General features: G+C 41.2%; 1 protein-coding gene across 1 annotated transcript in view; it reads left to right on the top strand.

The window, feature by feature from the left end:
* Positions 1 to 480: 480 nt before the first annotated feature.
* Positions 481 to 21040, top strand: part of TMEM26 (transmembrane protein 26) — a gene marked incomplete at both ends in the record, with an annotated part of 45078 nt that continues 24518 nt past the window's right edge. Inside the window, 2 exons of the mRNA XM_080937647.1 lie at positions 481 to 671; positions 19320 to 19398. Coding sequence (XP_080793773.1) covers positions 481 to 671; positions 19320 to 19398 — 270 coding nt within the window. The remainder of the gene's footprint in view (positions 672 to 19319; positions 19399 to 21040) is intronic.

Here is a 21040-nt window from a genome sequence, read left to right as displayed (position 1 = left end):
TCTGTGCCCCCTTCCCCCTTTTGGTAGCAAGCAGCAGCACCTTGGCCATCAGCTCGTTTCCAGCTCCTTGGAGTGGGGGTGGGTTCAGGGCATTCTTATGGACTCCCTGGAGTCCTGGGGGTGGGGAAGAGGACAGGGATTGAGGCTGGCCTCCAGCATCCACAGGAGGATGGGCAGTGTTACAGTATAACACTCCAGGGAGCCAGGGTGGTGCAGCCCCAGTTGCCTGCAGAGCCCAGCAGCCAGGGGAAGCTGGCTTTGGATTCCGTCCTTGAAGAGTTCTCTGGAAGTTGGAGGGGCGGGGCAAGCGGCGCTCTCCTGTCCTACTGGAGTCTTGCGCGGGAGTGTGAGCAACAACTCGGCCGGCAATCGGCAATCACAGTCCCAGGGCTTCCCCGCTCCTGAGCTGAGGTGGGCACCCGGTGCTGCCCACGGGGTCGGTAAGGCGCAGGCGCCGGGCTGACAGAGAGCAAGGGCAGAATGGAGGGGCTGGTCTTGCTCAAGGCCCTGGTCACCCGGCTGCTGTTCTTGTTGCATTCCCTGGTCGCCGTCTGGAGAGTGACCTGGGTGAAGGAAGAGCGCCGTTACTGGTTGCTGGCCCTGCTCAACCTCTTGCTGGTTCTGGAGACAGTGCTCACCCTCAAGTTTAAGCGCGGCCGAGGCTACAAATGGTGAGTACCCTCGGGAGGGAAGGGGCACAGGGTCCCGGGCATTGTTCCTCATGGCCCTAGCAGGCAGCACCAAAGCCCTTGTCTCTGCTGCCTGTGGTTTCCTCTCCTTTTGGTCCCCCTTTGGTTCTCGGTGGACTTTGCTCGGCACGTGGGATACTGGTTGCATCTTTTGGATAAGCCGGTAGTACATTGGGTCTCAGCGCAGCGCTGGGAAGGCTGGAGCCGGACGGATGGACCTAATTGGCTGATCAGTTAAAACTGTCTACCTTAGAAAAGTGGCGCTGATCACTGGGTACCCTGCTTTCTTAAGTTGGAGTGGGAGCCAGGGGCCTTTCATGGATGTATATGCAAGAACTATGATGCCTTGTGGGGCATTCGGGATCCTTGCAGAGCTGAGCGCTCCTGAAGTCTCAGCCTCACAGTGCCGCCCAACCCCCACCCCCACCCCGCCTCCAGCACCTTTGGTTTTTAGCCTCTTCCGTTCTCTGTTCTCGACAGACCTCACTGCGTCTGAGGTTTTAGCCACTTCCAATTTCTTCTAACCCCAAACGTCCCTGGCTCTCCAGTGTGGAACCAGTTTCAGGTGTCTGGGTTTGGTGTCTTGGGAGCTTGGCAGCCCACCGGGCTCCCGGATATGGCTTATGCTACAGACACTGGAGGAGGGACCAGCAGGTAGCAGTTTTGTCTTAACCTCAGCTTCGAAACTGAGAGCTGGCGGCTGCAATTCCCCCTAAAGACCCAATGAAAACGCAAAGACTGACAGAAAGGTTGCTTAGCTATTTGCAAAGAGCACACACAGCTGCCCACCCTTACCTTCCAGGGCGGTTCCATCTCAAACTGCTCCAAGTTAGGCCCCTTTCCACAAAAAAAAAAAAAAAAAAAAAAAAAAGAGGAGAAAGTAGTATCAGTTCATTATTAATTGTATTCACTTTGCTGTTGTATTAGCTGTCATGTTCCGGGACAGAGAAGCGCCCTCTACAACGGCGTGCACAACGGTTATATATTTCATGGTCACCGTGGGAAAAGATCTTTGAAGTTGATGTGAACCTGACTTAAAAAATCTCTGCTTCGGGGAAGTGTCTAGAATTGTTGATGCTGGGGTTCTTGGGGGGATTGGAATAGGGAGCAGAACCGGGATAGGCTTGGTAGTTCCTAAAATCTTTTCCACGGACAGTTTATTAAGCACGAGGCAATTTCTAATCGGACTTTTTGATATCACAAAGAAAATTCCTATTCACGTCCCAAAAAGAAGTCTGGCTCATCCGGGAGAAACAAAAGAGGAGAAAGTGTGTTCACCCCACACTCCTATAACAGATCAGTCTGAGATCTTTTGTCGTTGCATGGTTGAAATGCACTAGAGTAGGCATAGCTTCCATCACAGGAGGAAGTGTGAGGCCAAAAACTGTTCCATGTAAAGTTGTCCTGACACCAACCATGGGTGCTTCTGGGACAAATGTCAAGCTCAGACCCAGAAAGGAGGCAGAAAAACCCGAAGTAACCCCTTCTTTCCCAAGAGTAGGGAAGCCACCCTGGGCTGGTAGACTGTTAGCCTCTTGTGTGCATTTTGATGGCTTGCTGATCCTGACTTGTGGTATCCATACCCAAGAAGGGAACAGTCAGGACAAGATGTATGTGTGCCAGTCACATTGCTGGGTAACTGGAGCCATGTAGGATTTAAGGTGTGGGCTGCAGACTGGAAATGGGGTGTCGGAAGCGTTTCTTCTTACTTATTGTGTGACCCCCCAAGGAAGTTACTTGGTGTCTGTAAGCCTTACTTTCAGAACTGCAAATACGTATTTCACAGGTGGTTGAAGAATTACATGAACATAAATGTGTTGATGGTTAATGAATCACAAGAGGTTTCTTTTTTTCTCCTGCTGTTTCCCTTTTGCTTGTATTTAAAACATGCTATATTAAAATACAAGCTAGCCACATTGTGTTCCTGTATAAGTCAAGGGACTTTAACAGAGGGAGTATTGCTTCAGAACAAAAAAACACAGAAAGAATCTTGCATTTCACACTGGAGACCTGTGCCGTGTGTGGCACACTAGCGCAATGGCTCAGAGAACATTTGCTGGCTCAATATCCGTCCCAACTAAATAGTCGAAAGTAGGCAGAAAAAAAAGTTGAGACATCTGGGTTATAAAACTTCAGAAACAAATGAGTGTTTGCAACCTGGTGCAAATGACCCACTCAGAGTTCCTCCCAAGGCCAACACCAAACTTTGATGTTACCATACATAAGCCATAAGTCAGTCCGCAAAGATGGTCATTTGCAGTGTAGATAAAAACCACAGACAAATGTGAGAGAAAAAAACAAAATAATGCTATGCTAATATATATATATATATATATATATATATATATATATATATATATATATATACATAAAATTATCCTTGAAATATCAGGACTAGGAGATGGGTTTTGATTTGGGATCTTTTGCATTCTAGGTTGGAGTTTTCTGGGAAAAACAGCATAATTGCTTGCTATTTGACAGTGTTAAGAACAGTTTTTTATCCAAAATTTACAGCTGACAGAACCAAAGAGGGGGGAAAACCCAACAATGTCATAATATCTCTGCTGAATATATGCAAGGAAGCAACACATATTATCTATATGGGAAAATGGTGATTTTATTTAGTTGTATGTGTAGATTCATATGACCTGAGATAGTTAAATACGTGGGTAAACTTTTGGACCATGAGCTGTTATAGTTTATAACCTGCCCTAAGAATCAAAAGTATCTGCATGTAGAGAAATAAACAGAACCCTCAACAGCATGTCATGTTGGGGAAACACTATGACTCACATTAAAGGACTAACTGAAAGAATATGGTTTACTTATACTGATACTATTGAAAATGGTGTGGTTGATTTTAACCACTATACAGGAGGGCTAGCCACAGTGTGTCACCAGGACACTGCAGGTACATACAGACTTCTGTGCGATGGCCTATTTGTTAACAAGGATGGGCTCGGAGGACAATTACAGGTCCTCCATTTGGAAACCCTTGTTATTTCCGTCCAGGAAAGATAGGAGCGGACTGAGAGAAGAAGAAAAGGGGGGAAAGAGGAGGAATCGTGGCTTAACTCCTATGTTTTTTTTCCTCCATTACCTGTTAAACAATCCTATGAATTGACATTCAAACACACAGATGGGGTTTCAGTTGCCAGAGAGAAGGAGTCCATCTCAGAAGCTGCGACTCTCCCATATTAAAAGATTCATCGAATCCAACGGAATCCAATCACTGGCCATGACAGAGTAGAGCAAAGAGAACAGCTCAACCCTGCAGGCAGAGGTCAGGATGCAGAGGGAGTAGAAACTCCGATACAATGACAATTACACCCATGGACTTCCCTTGATCTATTCAAGGCTAATTTGAAAAATATTAATTTTGTTAATATTTAAGCCTGGTCCCTGAAAAGTTTTTAAAAAGTGGGGAAGGGGGATTTGGCACATGTCCCAGTGCTATAAAGGACAGCAGGGACTTAATTTTCTAATGTAGCAAGTGTGCACATGTCTCCAAGGACATCTTCGAAACCCCTTGGAAGGGAAACATGGAACTAAATGCTGAGCTCAGCTGCTCTGGGACAAGGAACATTACAGCATCCCAATGAGCTTGCCAGCTGGAGCAGTTGATGCTGGAATCCTATAGAATCCAGAGGGTGGATCTGCGACACACCCTTGTGAAACCCACAAGGAATCCCAGAGGAGCTTGTTCTTCATCCTCTCTATGTTACCTGGATCTTCACGTGCGTTTCTGCAAGATGGAAATCAGCAGCCCTTAGTTTAATTTTTTCCTCGATTTTTTTTTTTCAAAATTTTTGTCCGGGCAATAATCCAGTGGAACATTTAGGTAAAATCAAGCACAAGACAATATTTCAGTTGCTTTCCAGCCAATTGTGATAAAAGACTCCTCAGGGGATAGAAAAATTACCCAAGATTGTGACAAGTTTGAAGCCTGTTTCCTTGGAAGGAGGCAGTATCTGGAAATAAAAAAAAAAAAAAAAAAAAGAAAATAATGAAAAAGAAACCAAGTTATCCAGGGAGAAAAAAAAAAGTCATTGGAAGTCAGCAAAAATGGAATGTAAAAAAAATCGCATGAATATTTTCCTGAAGGAATTTCATTCTTACTAACAATATAAAAATAACACACTTAATATTTTATGTATTTCTGCACAAGTACAATTGAATTCATACTATCTAGTCACTGGCTAACTCTATAATTCATGATAATCAAATATACCTAATTTGCAATAACTGCATGCCTGAAACTTTAAAGTAAAAGGTAGTATTTTGATTAAGGGCCCAAATGTGTGGAATGAGAATCATTATGAATCTTCAGCTCTTGCCAAGTTTTAGGATCTGCCATGTTCCACACAGGTGATCCCCTATAATCTAACAATGTTAGGATTGCCTTAGCTTTCTTCTATTACTGTTTTCAGGAGGAAACTGAGACATGGGGTTGCTAATGGTTTCACCTGGGCTCCCAGCATTGGGAAAGAGGAGTGAGGGAGTCAGGAGCTCTCTTCCTTGTCTGCCTCAGTCTTCAACACTCCACAGGAGTCAGAGCCAGGTGAGCAACAGCAGGGAGAAGAGGGGGCATCAGGGCATTTGGGCAGCCAGGAGATCAAAGGGCTAAGGCCCACATCTGAAGGGAGGGTGCAAAGTTCATTTGAATAAAGGATGCTCACAGCTAGCTAGTGGAGCCTAGAAACATGATACTTCTCAGGTGGGTGTCCTGATCTTCAGCCTTCATTCTAGCATGAAGAACTGAATGCCAACACTCCTTGTATGTAGTAGATGTGCAAGTGTGTAAGACAGGGAAATAAAGAGAGGAAGTGCATTCCTGACCTCCGACAGGTCACATTTTTAATAGAGGGAATCACAAAACAACTAAGGAAGGATGTAATGGGTAAACTAGTGAGCTAGCATATCAGTGAACAGACGCTTGGTATAAACAATGAATGCCTATGCAATGTTAGCTTCGGAATGAGAAATATTCAGGCTCTGTCTGGTAGCCGGGAGGTACCATAGAGGATGTGATGTCTGAGCAGAGGTTATAGGAGTGACCAGGTCCATAAGCCTTACTTTTCTTTTGCTGTGAAGAAACACCAGGGCTAAGGCAACTTACAGAAGAGTCTGGCTTCTGATCTAGAGGGTAGAGGTCATAATGGTAGGGAGAGCAGGATGCCACAGGGATGATGTCAGGAACCAGAAGCTGAGAGCTCACATCCTGGACCAAGACCAGACACAGATCAGGGCCAGTGAGCTGAAAATGGTACCAGGCTTTGAATCTCTAAGCCTCCCTCAGTGACATACTTCCTACAGCAAGACCACACTTCTTAAACCACCCCAAACATCTTTATCAACTGAAAACTAAGTATTCAAACAGCCTCAGACTGCGGGGAGTGTTTCTCATTTAAATCACCAAAAGGACTCAGGGATATTAGTGTTATCCAGGGAGAAAAAAATAATAATCAAAGGAGATCGTCCTGTGCGCTTTGAAATACTGACAATGCACTGTCAAAAGACCTGTCATCTCTTTGCTCCATGCCTTTAGCAAAATGTGGTATTTGATTGGCCTATCGCCTATCTGGCTCTTGGCCACGTGAGCAGTGTCAGGCATGGGTTTTATCTCATGGAGTGGGCCTTAAATCCAATCATAAAGTGTCGTTTGTCTTCAATCCCATTGATCTTTGGAAACTCAAGTGGGGTGAAAGAGAGGGGACCATTTGAGGGGAGACCCAAAGACTTCCAGGTGGCCAACTGGTACCATGAAAAGTTTTCTCAGGAAATAGATGCTCAGCCTGACCTCACCTGTGGCTCATACTTCCTGAAAGTTCTCTAGATGCTTAGTTCTTCTAGTCACACTTTTATGGTTAATCAGATTTTCCAGCCCTGTCTGCAGTGAGTCAATATATAATCCCGAGACCCACCACATTGTCTTTCGTATTCTCTGTACTTGTAGAGATGTGTATCCTGGGGCTCAGTCTTGGTGTAGACAGCTGAGTTGAGGTCACAGTAATTTTAGAAGCACTCATTGAGTGGCTAACTTCCGAGGACATGGTTTTGTGTCATTCTTGTGGAGACTCGATCCCAGGTTTCCCCTTATAACACTTCTGTGATGGCCTCTCAAGGTAAAGTCGTTATTTCATGATGGACTGGGGACAGATATAATCATTATACTTGAATAAGATAGAGATATCAAGGGAACTGAAGTGCTGACTTCATTAATGAGAACACACAACAGAAACTTAAAGAGCTGAAATCAAGGTGACCGCCATCTTTAGAGATATTTTACTTTCTTTCTTCTTGTTTTTTTTTTTAATTGGGAGGGGGTGTCAAATATCAATATGGGTAGCTCAAATCCATCAGCACAAAAGTATTCCTATTTTAAAATTACTCGTGCTTCTTCTCATGACTGTGACATTATTGCTTACACAGAATTGAGACAAATTGTGAACTGTTTGATTTTCTCAATCATTAGAGAATTCACTTTCACAACAGGCTGAGCTCCCTGTGTGGGTACCCCATACTTCACATATTCTTCTGGATTATTAGTATTGAGACTGAAGCCCCAAGTGTGTCAACTAAATTTGTTATGGAACCCTAGTGTTTATTCTGAAGATCATGATGCATGTACCATGAGAGGTAGTTATTTGACATAGAAATGAGCTTTGTACAAGGAGATAAGAAAGGGTCTATTTTCATTCTTCTGGATGCTGAGTGCCAGTTGGACCAGCACCATTTGTTGAATAGGCTGTCCTTTTTCCATTGAATGTTTACAGCTCCTTTGTCAAAAATCAGGTGACCATATACATGAGGGCTCATTTCTGGATCTTCTATTCTATTCCATTGATCCACGTGCCTATTTCTGTACCAGTACCATGCAGTTTTCAGCCCAATTGCCTTGTAATATAGCTTGAGGTCAGGAATAGTGATTTCTGCAGATGTTTTCTTGTTGTTGAGGAGGGATTTCACTAATCTAGGTCTTTTGTTATTCCATATGAAATTGCACATTGATCTTTCCAACTCAATGAAGAACTGGGTTGGAATTTTGATGGGGATTGCATTGAATCTGTAGATTGCTTTTGGTAGGATGGCCATTTTTAAAATGTTGATCCTTCCAATCCATGAGCATAGGAGATCTTTCCATTTTCTGAGATCTTCCTCGATTTCCTTCTTTAGAGGTTTGAAGTTCTTGTTATACAGGTCCTTCACTTGCTTAGTTAGAGTCACACCAAAGTATTCATATTGTTTGTGACCATTGTGAAGGGTATCTTTTCCCTAATTTCTTTCTCCACATGTTTGTCCTTTGAGTATAGGAAGGCTACTGATTTGTTTGAGTTAATTTTGTATCCAGCCACTTTGCTGAACTTGTTTATCAGCTGTAGGAGTTCTCTGGTGGAATTTTTGGGGTCACTTAAGTACACTATCATTTCATCTGCAGAGTGATGTTTTTACCTCTTCCTTTCTGATTTGTATCCCCTTGATCTCCTTTTGCTGTCTAATTGCTCCAGCCAGGACTTCCAGTACTATGTTGAATAGGTAGGGAGAGAATGGGCAGCTTTGTCTAATCCCTGATTTTAGTGGGGTTGCTTCAAGTTTCCCACCATTAAGTTTGATGTTGGATGTTGGTTTGCTGTATATTGCTTTTTTTATGTTTAGGTATGGGCATTGGATTCCTGTTATTTCCAAGACTTTTAACATGAAGGGGTGTTGAATTTTGTCAAATGCTTTCTCAGCCTCTAGTGAGATGATCATGTGGTTTTGTTTTTTGGTTTTTTGTTTGTTTGTTTGTTTTGTTTTGTTTTTGTTTTTTTGTTATTTTGTTATTTTTTGTTTTTTTTATTTTGTTTATATGGTGTATTACATTGATGGATTTCCATATATTAAACCACCCCTGCATTCCAGGGATGAAGCCTACTTGATCATGATGAATGATCATTTTGATGTGTTCTTGAATTCCGTTTGCAAGGATTTTGTTGAGTATTTTTGCACCAATGTTCATAAGTGAGATTGGTCTGAAGTTCTATTTCCTTGTAGGGTCTTTGTGTGGTTTAGGAATGAGGGTTATTGTGGCCTCGAAAAATGAGTTAGTTTTTGTTTCATCTGACTCTATGTTGTGGAATAGTTTGGAAAGTATTGGTATTATGTTTTCAATAAATGTCTGATAAAATTCTGAACTGAACCCATCCGGACCTGGGCTTTTTTTTTTTTTTTTTTTGGTTGGGAGGCTTTTGATGAATGCTTCTATTTCTTTAGGTGTTGTGGGATTATTTAGGTTGTTTACCTGGTCCTGGTTTAACTTTAGTATCTTGTATCTGTCTAGGAATTTGTCCATTTCCTCTAGATTTTTCCAGCTTTGTTGAGTATAGGCTTTTGTAGTAGGATCTGATGATATTTTGAATTTCCTCAGTTTCAGTTGTTATGTCTCAACTTTCATTTATGATTTTGTTAATTTGGATACTCTCTCTTTGCTCTCTTGTTAGTCTGCTAAGAATGTATCAATCTTGTTAATTTTCTCAAAGAACCAGCTCTTGGTTTTGTTGATTTTTTAAATAGTTCTTTTTGTTTCTATTTGGTCAATTTCTGCTCTGAGTTTGATTATTTCTTGCCATTTACTCCTCTTGGGTGTATCTGCTTCCTTTTGTTCCAGAGTTTTCAACTGTGCTGTCAAGTTGCTAATATATGCTCTCTTCAGTTTCTTTTTGGAAGCACTCAGAGCTATGAGTTTTCTTCTCAGTACTGCTTTCATTGCACCCCATAGGTTTGGGTATGTTGTGTTTTCATTTTCATTAAATTCTAGAAAATCCTTGATTTCTTTCTTTATTTCTTCTTTGACCATGCTATTGTTTAATAGAGCATTGTTTTGTTTTCATGTGTATATGGGCTTTTTGTTCTCTTTGTTGTTATTAAAGACCAGCCTTAGACCATGGTGATCTGATAGGATGCATGGGAGTATTTCAATCTTCTTATATCTATTGAGACTTGTTTTATGACCCATTACATGGTCAGTTTTGGAGAAGGTGCTGTGAGCTGCTGAGAAGAAGGTGTATTCTTTTGTTTTAGGATGATATGTTCTGTGGATGTCTATTAATTCCAATTGGTTTATAACCTCTGCTAGTTTTACTGTGTCCTTGCTCAGTTTCTGTTTCCACATTCTGTCCATTGATGAGAGTGGGGTGTTGAGGTCTCCCACTATTATTGTGTGGGGTGCAATGCATTTTTTGAACTTTAGTAGGGTTTCTTTTATGAATATGGGCGTTCTTGTATTTGTAGCATATATGTTAAGGATTTAGAGTTCCTCCTGACAAATTTTCCCTGTAATGAGTAAAAAGTGTCCTTCGTTATCTTTTCTTGATAACTTTTGGTTGAAAGAATCTACTTTATTTGATATTAGAATGGTCACTCCAGCTACATACATATTTCTTACAATGGTATTATATTTCTATTGTTATTTATGTGTTCAGGCTCAAAAAGTTAGATGATTTGTCATTGACTTAGCTCAGTGTGTGTATTGAGAATTAATAATTCCTAAGAGAATATAATTTCTCCTCTAGCTTGCATGACTAACCCTGGCTGGGTTATATGTAATTTCTCTGCTTTCTATTTTCCTAAATATGCTTGTTGTCATAAGTAATGCTGTGGCTCACTTAGATCAGCCACCGGATAACTTGCTTGCATTATTCTTGACTAGTCTCAGGTAATACTGAAGAGAAGGATGAAGGTGACCAGTACAGGGTTACAAAGGAGGTGATAACAGTCAGTAGTCATAGAACACTGGGGACATGCCAAACTTTGTACGTATTCATTATCTTCTGCCATCCTCAAACAACCTTATAAATCCATTTTTCTTTGAAATTCTATCTAAGTGTGATTTTACCAATGCCTGGCAAAGTAACTTGTCTGAGGTCCCAGAAAGTGACAGTAAACCAAGATTTCCATTTCATTGTCTCTTTTTGCTATGAGGGATAGGGTACTTTTCTTAAGGCAGCAGAGTTCATGCTAAACACATGGTTCACACATTCATGTGAACGCAGATGTCTTTGTAAAAACTAACTAGATTCAAAGGAAAAGAGATATGGAAATTCTAGATGGCTTCAGTTTGGTTCTCTAAGGAAAGACTCAACCTTATCTACAGAAGATAGTAAACACATACTATTTATTATCTTTATGTATGAGGAAGTAAATTATATTATGACATATATAAGATTCACACTGTATTTTATTTATCACAAACCACAAAATTCATATAACCATGACCAATTAAATTTCACTTAGTAAACATTTATTCTCAGCCAATGAACCTTCCACATTCAAGATATTGCTATGTCCCTGAGGAATGTGAGATTTGTCCTGCTACATGAGTGTAGGTGAAAAGTACCCTGGCGGCAGGGGGTCGGGGGGGACAAAGACTCTCCAACAAATTATGTCCTGGGTGTGAAAGAACTGGACAGTCAAGACACCGCAGCAAAGACAACTGTTGTTCCAGGGAGAAGAAAAGACAGGAGGACATGACACTGTTGACATCTGAGGGAACAACACAGAGTTAATGACACGGGCTGAGAAACTATGGTGACAGGGATTATCCAGGTTTTCCTCATAACTCTCTCATGTAGAAAGATCTCGCAGTTTCCTCTGCTCAGAAATATTTTATGTTAAGAATTGTACACGGGTTCTCAAATCGATCCATACCTTTCCCCTGTCACTAGCTTAGTTGTGAGGCTAGATCCTGAAGCTCAAATATCGTTATTTGATTGTAATACAGTTCGCCTTGCTTCAGACATGCTTTGAGGTGGAGTAAGGAATTTTGAGATGGAGGACGGTAGGTAGAGAACAGCTTTCTCTTTCCACTTACTTCATACTTTGCAAGCATGGTTTTTATTTGCAGGGATATTAACAACTATGAAATTTTATAATTCAGAATTTTAACATTCAGAATTATCTCTCTGGACAAAACCTTTGTGTCAGCATTCCTCAAGGAACCTCAAGTACAGAATGTTCTATTGCAATGTGTAATCCATTCCTGATCTTTTCAGAATTCCCCTCTCTTCTCTTGCTAGTGCCTGTCATGTAGACTTCTATAACATAAGAGAAGAAAGAATCTATCATCTAATTGACAATCATTAAAATATTCCAGTATATTTCTTGGGGGTGTGGGGTTCCTATGAACTAACAGCTACACAGTAATGACCTCCCTTGCCTGTTGTAGGCACACACAAGAGATCCTGGAACAGTGGTAGAGGAGAGGGGTATGTTAGTTAAAAAATAAACGGATGCTGGCTGGGGTCAAGACAGTAAATTCTTAGGAATTCAGAAGCCATGGCTCTGCAGACTGGGATCATTTTAGACATTATAAATGGGCAGTTAACAGACAGAAGCTGATGTGTGGGCAAACATAAGTTTCCTGACTCTTGGGGAAGGTCCTTACTAAGGAGCCAAGATGGAAGTCACATAGGCTGAAGGCCACCCAAAGAAATCAGCCTATTTACAAAGGGGCCAACACATCTTTAAAGCATGACTCAGGGCCTCACAGAAGGACAACTTGGCATAGTTTCTTAATATCCAAAAAATGATGTTTTCAGAAATTATATTGGGTATTTAAGGGGCTTTGCTCTCAGATTTTGAAACTCGAGTGTATGATCATTTCATCTATCACTATTGTTTTCTGTAGAGTGTAAAACGCCACGAAGTGAAATGGAAATTAAATCAGTATTCATGAAGAAGTAATTTTTGCACAGTATTTTTTGCTTTATTTAAATATTATCCACAACCACGTTTGTATATATATGATTAGAAGCCAGAAACATTTTTAAAAAGAAAACAAATGTAACAAGTTATATTATGGTTAATTTCCCTCTACATGTGTGTATATAGTGTTCTATGCCTAAAAATGAATAGGTGTTACATTTTCAATAAGAAAAGAACAATAATCATTTTCAGAAAGAGCAAAATGGAATTCTAATTCTAGGCTAATGCTGAGTTGAAATAAATAAAAATCCACTCCAGCCCTAATATGCTAAATGTCACGACATAATCATTTTATGAAAAGCGTTGTAATTTGTAGAAATGACTACTTTGCATGGTAAATAGCATTTTAGTTTCAGCACTGAATGAAAAGAAAGAATGTCATGAGTACATCTTTTAAAGAACTAAGTGCAAAGCTGGATGTGGCAGTGTGTGCTTACATCCCAAATACTAGAAAGGTGGAGGGCAAAGGAACCGGAGTTCAAAACCAGCCTGAGCTGCCCAAGACCCTACTTTAAAAGTAAAAAGAAAAAATATATAGAGATCTCAAAGTTGTGTTGGGCAAGGCATATATAGATGCACACATAGACAAGAAATGAGACCTCGTAAACAAATTTGTTAATAGGCGAATAATTACATTAGTGTACAGAGGTAAAACCTACAGGGTGTTTCTGTGGAGAGAACTTGTATTAGGAAAGAATAGTCAAAGGAGGTTTTACTTTAGAAAACACAGCTGAGCAAGATAATTTGGTGTTCTTGAAAAAAGCTATGTCTAGCAACTTTAACTTTCTGACCAGATAACATTGATTGAGATTATACTTCATTTGATTTTCTCCGAACAGCTAGCTCATGGGTGTTGGGCTATTGATAGTTTAGCAAAGATATGTGTCAGTGTCCAGCAGAATAATGTATGGTATTTTTATAAATAGCTGTCCAGAACCCCAGCTCATTTGATTTCTGAGCGGATCCTCTTGTGGCAGTGTTCATCAATGTGTTGATTTGAGCCTAATTATTCCCAAAGCCATCAAGACAAACAGATATAAACACACAAACACACACACACACACACACACACACACACACACACACCCAGAGTGCAATTATCTGATGACTCTTCCAAAAACTCATGTGAATTGATTTAAACTCTCCTTAGTTCCAAAGCTAAATAGTATTGATGACATGAAATCTATTGCAGACTTGGAACAGCAAGTTGGCTCAATGCACAAAGGCACTTGCTGCCAAACCGGAAGACCTGAGTTCAATCCTCAGAACCCACATGATGGAGGGAGAGCACCAACTCCAGAAAGTTATGATCTGACCTGCGTGACTGTATCATATCATGCATGCGTGCAACATACACCAAATAGATAAATTATAAAAGCGTCTTAAAGGATACTCTGGTCTTCCAAACTAATATATTGTGGCTATCTTCTCAGAGTGAGATACTGAACATTCAGAAGAACAAAAAAGAAAAAGAAACGAACAAACAAAAGAAAACTATTAACAGCTTTATTTCAAGAAACTATTTCTGATCAAACCAGGGCCTTTGTCACTGGCTGTGGGGAGTCCACATGTGTCATGCACTCTGAAGAAGCAGGGCATCATTTAATATTAGGGGCAGAGAGTCAAAATTGTATGCACACTGAAAGTTAGGATTCCTTGGGGGGGGTGTACGTAGCTAATTGATTTCCAACACATAATACACACGCAATTATGCACTTTAAAACATAAGGAAAATACATAAAGGGAAAGTTTGCAACTCAAGTGACATGGGGAAGTTCTGTAGAGGAGTCTACATCTTGCTGACATGAGCCAGGAGAAGGAAGTAACCAGAATGCATGGTGGCAGAGGACATCCCAGACAGGCAGACATGTTCGTGAAGGCCTGAGTCGGGGATGCAATATGTCTTCAAATAGTGGAAGAATCCTGCAAAAACTTCCTGAGGAAGAAAGGTAACTCAGCTCAGAGGCACTCAGGGCTGGGGGCCGGCTGCCTTGTGAAGCCTTCAACAGGCAAATGACCCACACAGCTCTCCACCTTGCAGAGGTCAAGTGTGAAGCTAGCATTTGTGGGTTGTGGTGTTCTCAGCCATGGTAACAGCACCTTCTGATGTAAGCAAATGAGTACTTTCTGTTTTATTTGCGTGCAGAGCTGATGGGGAAGGTAAAAGTTCTGTAACTAAGACTCAGAAATGTCGGTCACGTGGTTCACATTGCTCTGCTAACACCCTTAACCGATCTTATGTCTCAGAAGGTAAGTAATATACAACCATTAAGGAAAGGAGGAGGTGATACCGTAATTGACCTCTTCCAAGTGGGACCACTGTGACTGACCATTCTGCCTCAGACATGATGAGACATTGGACTGGAGACGTGGGTGGCACAGAAGTCAAGGTCAATTGCTGCTCTTCAAGAGGATCCAGCTCTGTTTCCTAGCTTCCACTTCAGGCACACCACAACCACTTTAACTCCAGGTACAGGGGGCCTGATGCAATCGTCTGACCTCTGTGTACACCTGCATGGATGTGGTGTGCATGCACACACAAACACACATATCTGCACAGACATAAAAACGTATATTAACCTCTTTTTAAAAAAAAAAAGAATAAATGTTGAAGAAATAATTCTTCAAACGTCATGGTTCTAAGAGTGTCTTTGGAACAAACTAGACTTCCAGAAAGAAAAGGTCCCATGTGGCGTGTTTGTAGATTCTTTGCTTTTCCTTACTCAGTCATTTCATATTCACAAATAATAGCATTTAAGCAGTTAAACATTTGCTGAGCAGACATTAACTGAACATTAAACACGCTGTCTTGGAGACAAGGATATGAAAAATTAGGGAAAGGGAGGGATCAGGAGACATGTGTTCTGCATTCAGAAAGTGGGCATTCCGAAAGCTAATCAAACATCCACATGATTGCAATGTAGCTCTCTATTCCTTGGGTCTCGTGAACAAGGCAGATTCCGAACACTGCCTGCTGTGCCCTGAATGTTCAAGTTGGGTGCAAATGGGCCGCCATGTATAGAAGAACATCCCCAAAAGGCGTTTGTTGTTTGTTGTTGGGGGGACCTTCACTTTAAAGGTGGTTCTCATCCCTTCCTAGATCTCAGCCACATTAGGCATGCTGTTCTGAACAAGGGTGATGATTTGTTAGAGGGAGCCATGGATAGAGTTGAATGTGATTTATTCTTCAACCTGAGTCTGCCTTCTCACCTTCTGTATGTCACAGAGCCCAAAGAGGGAAGGGTTGAAGAAAGGAAGCTTTTTCAAAACTGTTTTTGCTTTTGCAGCATTGGGTCTGGAACCCAAGGCTGTACCACTAAGTCCACTTTTTGGGGGGGGGTTATTTTGCTTTGTTTGGAGTGAATATTAAGTTGGGGTTGAAGTTGCTGGTCTTCATAGGATGTGCTAGGGATAAGGCATTAAAACAGATCACAGAGCCCTGACTATGGGGTGAATGAGGTTAGACTTTCTATATTACACAGCACAGAAATTCTTGAATACCGAATTGAGTGTGTGTGTGTGTGTGTGTGTGTGTGTGTGTGTGCCCTCGAGGGAGCATATGTGCACGTGCATACATGCATGTTTGTGCTGCGCTTATCTCCTAATTAGGGAGGGGTCATCGAAAGGGGATAATGATATTCTTTCTAATTATAGAGATGGATCTAATGTATCAAAGATATTACGGTCATTGCTTTATTTTCAACTTCCTTTGAGATCTACTGTATTCCGTGCCTACCACTTCCTGAAGATTATTATTTTAACAGTATTATGAGGAATGTTAGGCTCAAAATTAACTTGAGATTAATAAAAATTTGTTTTGCCATCATTCCGTGTGTCCAAACAGAAACAAGTGACGTAGGTAGCCCTTGGACCAGAAGTGACGTCCTTCACTGCATCCCTCAGTAAATCATCCTCATGTTTCCTGCTGTACATTAGGTCAAAGAGTCCATGGTTTCTTTCTTTTGAGAGCCTGCTTGACATGGGTTTTTGACATTTCTCTGCGGCTCAGACTTCTTCCAAGTTAGAGTTTAATAATATCTTGACCTGCAACCTTTTGCTTCAAAATTGGTTTTGGCAAGAAATCAAAAGTAGAAGAGTGTCTATATTAAATATTGATTTTTTAAAGACATTTTTCCCTTGAACTTTTTATTTCTTCTTTTCCTCAGAAAATAACTAAAGATAGATACCCACTTAAAACTCCACCCATTTTTCTCTTTTATCTTTTTATTTGTTTCTTTTTTACTCTTTAGCTTAGAATACTGTAGTTTAGGAAACATTTAATCTCACAACTACAAATAGGTACTAAAAACATTTTTACTAAAAGGAATTAAAAGGAAGAATTTACTCCAAAACCAGGCACAATTTGAAGAAATATGTTTGGAAAGAATCTTAATTGTCTCTTATTATTTCTCATTATCAACACCATCATCATCATCATCATCATCCTCATCCTCATCATCATCATCATCATCATCATCATCGTTTTAAAAGGAAAAATCTTGCTATGCATCATGAATTGACCTTACACTTGCAATCCTCGTGCATCTCAACCTCCAGGGTACTGGGATTACAGGTGTGCCCAGTTTATTCAAAATTACACAGATACTTTTTCATTGCCCACTGTACTTGCTTGATTTCCTTTCTGTGGTAGAAAACATTCTGACCCAAAGGCAACTTAGAGAGGAAAGGCTTCATTTGGGTTCTGATTCCAGGTCACAGTCTATTATTGTGGGGAACAGGGTGTTTCCTATGCACAGTCACAACACAGAGAAAATAAATGCTTGGGTGTTTTTTTTTTTTTTTTTTTTTTTTTTTTTTTTTTTTTTTTTTTTTTTTTTTTTTTGCACGTTTCATTGCTAGCTGCCTTCTTGCTTACAATGTTCAGAGGGCAGGCTTAGAGGATGGTGCCACCCACCGTCACAGTGGATCTGCTCAAGTCAACCAGCTCAGCCAAGAAAAATCTCTCTCACCCGTGTCTACTGGCACCCCAAGTAGACAATCTCTCTTTAAGATTAAGATGATTGAGGATTGTGAAACTAATTAGCAGAGGTAGAATTCAGCAGTAAGTACTGGTATAATCCACTATCCCCCGAGCTCTTTACTCTACCAGACGCTGAGGCATACTGGTTCTTGCTATGTCAAAACTGCTACTGTGTGCTACTGTGGTTCTGCTCCAGATTCATATTCATGAGCAGGGCAGGATTTAGAAATGAAATCATTTTATACAGGTGGTTCACAGTCTAGAAAAATTGCCTTTAACACGTGAAGGTAGTTGATAAGGCTCTTCTAAACCTGCATGCTGAGACAGTACAAAGACATCACACAAAAGTTCTCATATAGGAGCCAGAAATGGAGACTCACTGAACCCTGCCCCTGGTGCCCTCTATCACCATAGAGGTTAAACTTCTAGAACTCAGAGAAAGTCAACTCCATTGGCAAAGCCATGCAAATTGACCCTTGGCATGAAGAGTTGATAGTCATCATGTTTGTCATCTCTGTGTGCATTGGGAAATAAATTAGGAGATCATCAACATAGTTCATTTGAATCTGAGCATGTCTCCTTCAGTCCTTTCTTCATCTCTCCTTCTGAATTTTGAATCAGGAAATAACACATATTGATGTGATGGTTTGTATATGCTCAGCTCAGGAAGTGGCACCATTAGAAAGAGTGGCCTTGTTGGAGTAGGTGTGGCCTTGTTGGAGTAGATGTGTCACTGTGGGTGTGAGCTTTAAGACCCCGATGCTAGCTGCTTGGAAGTTAGTATTCTGCTAGCAGCCTTCTTATGAAGATGGAGAACTCTCACTTTCTCCTGAACCATGCCTGCATGAATGCTGCCATGGTCCTACCTTGATGATAATGGACTGAACCTCTGAACCTGTAAGCCAGACCCAATTAACTGTTGTCCTTATTAAAGTTGCCTTGGTCATGGTGTCTCTTCACAGCAGTAAAACCCTAAGACAATTGAACCAACCTCTTGAAAGTTCCAAAACCTTTAGATGTTATTTTTCTTTCTTTCTTTTGTTTTCTTAGGTTTAGCAAATGCACAGGAGATCCATCCTTGGATCCATCCTCCATTCTTGTCCCCACCATTTGGGTTTTGTGTCTAGCGAGAGGTTATCATCCGAAAGCTCAGAAGTCTAGGTTGACGATCGGGGAAAAAAAAATAATTACTCTCAATTTCCTTGAAATTGCAAAGTTGGAATAAATCCAGGATTTTCTCTGGCTGCAAAATTTGCTTTCTGTAAAACATCTTAAATACCGTATAAGCAGTGTTGTGCCTGAATCTAATTGGTGGTGTCCCAGGATGCCATATTACAGTCAGCTTTTATTAATTGGATTAGGGATGCGGTAAGAATGGCAGCTGGTAGCAGCTTTGCAGTTACTGTGTGTCTCTGTAATCCCTGTGGCAGAAATCACGTGACGCGGAACAATAACCGAAGGTGGCAGTGACTGGCCTCCGGCTTTTACTCGGCTTCTTTCAGGGAGGTGTGTGTGTGTGTGTGTGTGTGTGTGTGTGTGTGTGTGTGTGTGCCTACATTGTGGGGGCTCATTCTCTAGGGGTGCAGGTGCATAGGGGGACAAAGGGTAGACATTGGATACCTTCTTCAAGCTCTCTTTAGCTTTCGTATTGAGGCAGGGTGACACACTTGCACCTAGAGTTTGACCATTCAGAGAGGTTGCCTTCGAGGTCCTCTGTCCCCACCTTCTGCATAATAGGATTACCCAAGGCTTGCCCTGGCATTTACATAGTTCTTGGGATCTGATATTAGGTTTTCAGGCTGTACAGCAAACACTCTACCTGGAAAGCTGTCTCCCTCACTGCTTCCTTAATCACCTTCCTTGAAACTAAAAAAAATAACAGCTAAAGTCTCTTTCTCTCCCTTTAGGCTTTCTCCAGCCATCTTTTTGTACCTGATCAACATCATGCCATCCCTGTGGCTCCTTGAAATGCACCATGGAAACCAGGTATTTGTTTCTAAAAACATGGGTGACTTTGAGCAGCGATCCACTTTCGGAATAGGTTGTAAATTTGTTTTGGTTATGAGCTTTTCCATAGGGACTGGAATTATCTAGAACTGAAGAACTAAGAGGCCACAAGCAAAAGACAATGACTCCTTAATCTATCAAAAAATTAATGAGATAATAAAATAACAGTGATTACTTCTGAGTTACGTTTACTTAACTAAAACTTCTTGTCAGTGATATCTTAGTTTGCTTAGTTTGTCATAATTAGATTAAAACCATAACCAAGAGCAACTTGGGGAAGAAAGGGCTTATTCGGCTTATATGCTTGATCATGGTCTATTGAGGGAAGCCAAGGCAAAAATTAAGCAAAGCAAGAGCTCAGGGCAGGAACTAAAACAAAGGCCATGGATGGGTGCTGCTTACTGGCTTGCTCACCATGGCTTGCTCAGCCTGCTTTCTTATACAGTCTAGAACCTCCTACTCAGGAATGTCACTGTCCATTCTGATCCAGGCCCTATTATATGAATAATCCATTAAGAAAATGCCTCCCACACTTTCTAATAGGCTAGTCTGATGGGGGCATTTTCTCATTTGAATTTCTCTCTTCTCAGCTGATCCTAGCTTGTGTCAAGTTGACCAAAATGCAGCAAATACAGTGATCTTTATCTAAGATCCACCCTCCTGTCCCTACAACACGCTAGCTATGGTTCATAGGAGAATGTGAAAATGATATATTTACCCACTGATGTTTGCATGTACATATGTGAATGTGGTGTGTGTGTGTGTGTGTGTGTACACTCACATGCACATGCACATGAATATTTATAACTGTGTTGTTCCTGCAGAAGTGAATGGAAGACACAGGATGCTCTCTGTCACTCTCCTCTGAATCTCTTCAAGGCAAGACTGAACTCTGCCAGTAGCCCCAGTTATTCTCTCTCTGCCCCTGTCCCTTCCAGCTCTGGAAACACGGGATCATGCAACAGAGCTTACCTTTCACATGGTTGCTGGGATTTGCCCTCTGCTTATAGTTCTTGTGAAGCAACTACCCCTAGCTCTGAGCCATCTCCCTATCTCTGTGAATGTGCTTACACTCCCACATCTTCAGTGAATTGCAAGAAGCTATGGTATCAGTCTCACCATGCTAAGGCCTCATTCAGGCATCATTGGAGAAGATATTTCTAAGAGACAGAGGCAAAAAAAAAAAAAAAAAAACTGGATTAAACAGGACCCCTTTAGCTATGTCCACATGAATGCACTCAAACTTCTAGGAACCACTGAACACACAGGATGGGGGCCGAGTTCCAGAGGCCATGCTGTTGGAGCTTGTTGGGACACAGTAAAGGAGAGTTTGGAGAGAAAGCTTGTCAGCTGTTAGGAACACTTGCCGCTCTTGCAGAGGACTAAGGTTCAGATCCCAGTTCCATATCTGGCTGTAACAAATCCAGGCTCTCAAATGGCCTTTTCGGGCCTCGGGAGGAACCAGAATTCAAGTGAACACACACACACACACACACACACACACACACACACACACACACACATTTAAAAATAAAACACAGAACATAAGGGAGTTATAGTATGAGGTTCATCACAGAGAAAGGTATCGTGTATACCCAACCACATATGACCATGTCTTCCC

This window comes from Micromys minutus (genome assembly GCF_963924665.1).
Source record: "Micromys minutus genome assembly, chromosome: 25".
Taxonomy (NCBI): domain Eukaryota; kingdom Metazoa; phylum Chordata; class Mammalia; order Rodentia; family Muridae; genus Micromys; species Micromys minutus.
The sequence above is the reverse complement of the archived record's forward strand: the minus strand, read 5'-3'. Positions and strand labels throughout refer to the sequence as shown.